This window comes from Pteropus medius, unplaced genomic scaffold (assembly GCF_902729225.1).
Source record: "Pteropus medius unplaced genomic scaffold, Ma_sr-lr_union100, whole genome shotgun sequence".
Lineage (NCBI taxonomy): Eukaryota > Metazoa > Chordata > Mammalia > Chiroptera > Pteropodidae > Pteropus > Pteropus medius.
This window is the reverse complement of record NW_024349224.1, coordinates 1,684,813-1,685,843: the sequence shown is the minus strand read 5'-3', so window position 1 is coordinate 1,685,843 and position 1,031 is coordinate 1,684,813. Positions and strand designations below refer to the sequence as shown.

Here is a 1,031-nt window from a genome sequence, read left to right as displayed (position 1 = left end):
TGGTTCTCAACCCTCGGCATGGCCTCCAAGGCCCAGCGGGACTCCGGCCCCACCTCCCTCCCCAACTCAGCCCGTTTCTGGAGACTGTGCCCCTCACCGCGTGTCCGCCCACCCCGACTCCATCTCCAGACACGCAGCCTCCTTCCAGCTCATGGGCCTTTGCGGGCGCCCGCCCGCGTGTGTGCCCACGTGGCCTCCACGTGGCCGTCTGCTCAGCCTCCCTCGGAGAAACCTTCCTGCTCCAGCCCCCAGCCCCCAGGTCAGAGTCCCCACTGCTCCCACCTCTGGCACTCTGTCCTCTTCACCCGGAAGATGTGACACGGGGTTAGGACATTAATGCCGGTCTGGTCCGGCACCAGTATGTAAGTGAAGCCTAAACGCGTGCGTTTGGTGCCCCACAGCCAGCCCAGCACCGGGCACAGCGCCTGGCAGAGCAGGTCCGCCAGTGCTTGCTGAGAGGCCAAGGCCACCAGAAAGATGGGCGCCCTCGAGCGCCCCCGAGCGCCCCAGGGCTCCGCTGCAGCTGGCCTTGCTGGTGTGCATGCTGGAGGGGAGCCGCGGCTGCAGAAGCGTCCAGGCTCACGCGGACAGAGGGAGGCCAGGACGCAGGCGCCCAGGCTGCAGCAGGCAGCAGGAGCAGGGGCGGCCCAGCCCTCCCCCAGCCCTCCCCCAGCCGTCCCCCAGCCGTCCCCCAGCCCTCCCCCAGCCTTCCCCCGCTGCCGCAGGCTCACAAGCTTGGCCCTAGCACACGAGGCTGTTGTTCACGTGGGCGACCCGCGGGTATCCAGGAGCTACCCTCACACGTACGGTAATGCCGTCGCTAGCGCCAGTGGTCAGGTAAATGTTGTCTGGGTCCGCAGGCACGCCGCCATCCCTCCTGGTGATATAGGCAGCCACATCCTCACGGATGCACTTGATACCCTGGCTGGCACTGTACGACCCTGTAGGACCAAGCACAACAGTGACCAGAGAGGCAGGATGTCTGGCTCCAGGGTTGGTGGTACCCGTACGTGTGATTCCCTGGGGGAGGG

The 1,031-nt window shown here is 66.8% G+C and overlaps 1 protein-coding gene across 7 annotated transcripts in view; it reads right to left on the bottom strand.

Annotated features, from left to right (window-relative positions):
- GPT2 (glutamic--pyruvic transaminase 2) overlaps positions 1-1,031 on the bottom strand; it is a 29,624-nt gene that overhangs the window by 15,592 nt on the left and 13,001 nt on the right. For all 7 annotated transcript variants that reach the window (XM_039880792.1, XM_039880791.1, XM_039880794.1 and 4 more), the window contains one exon: positions 808-941. In XM_039880792.1, the coding sequence (XP_039736726.1) occupies positions 808-941 (134 nt within the window). The remainder of the gene's footprint in view (positions 1-807; positions 942-1,031) is intronic.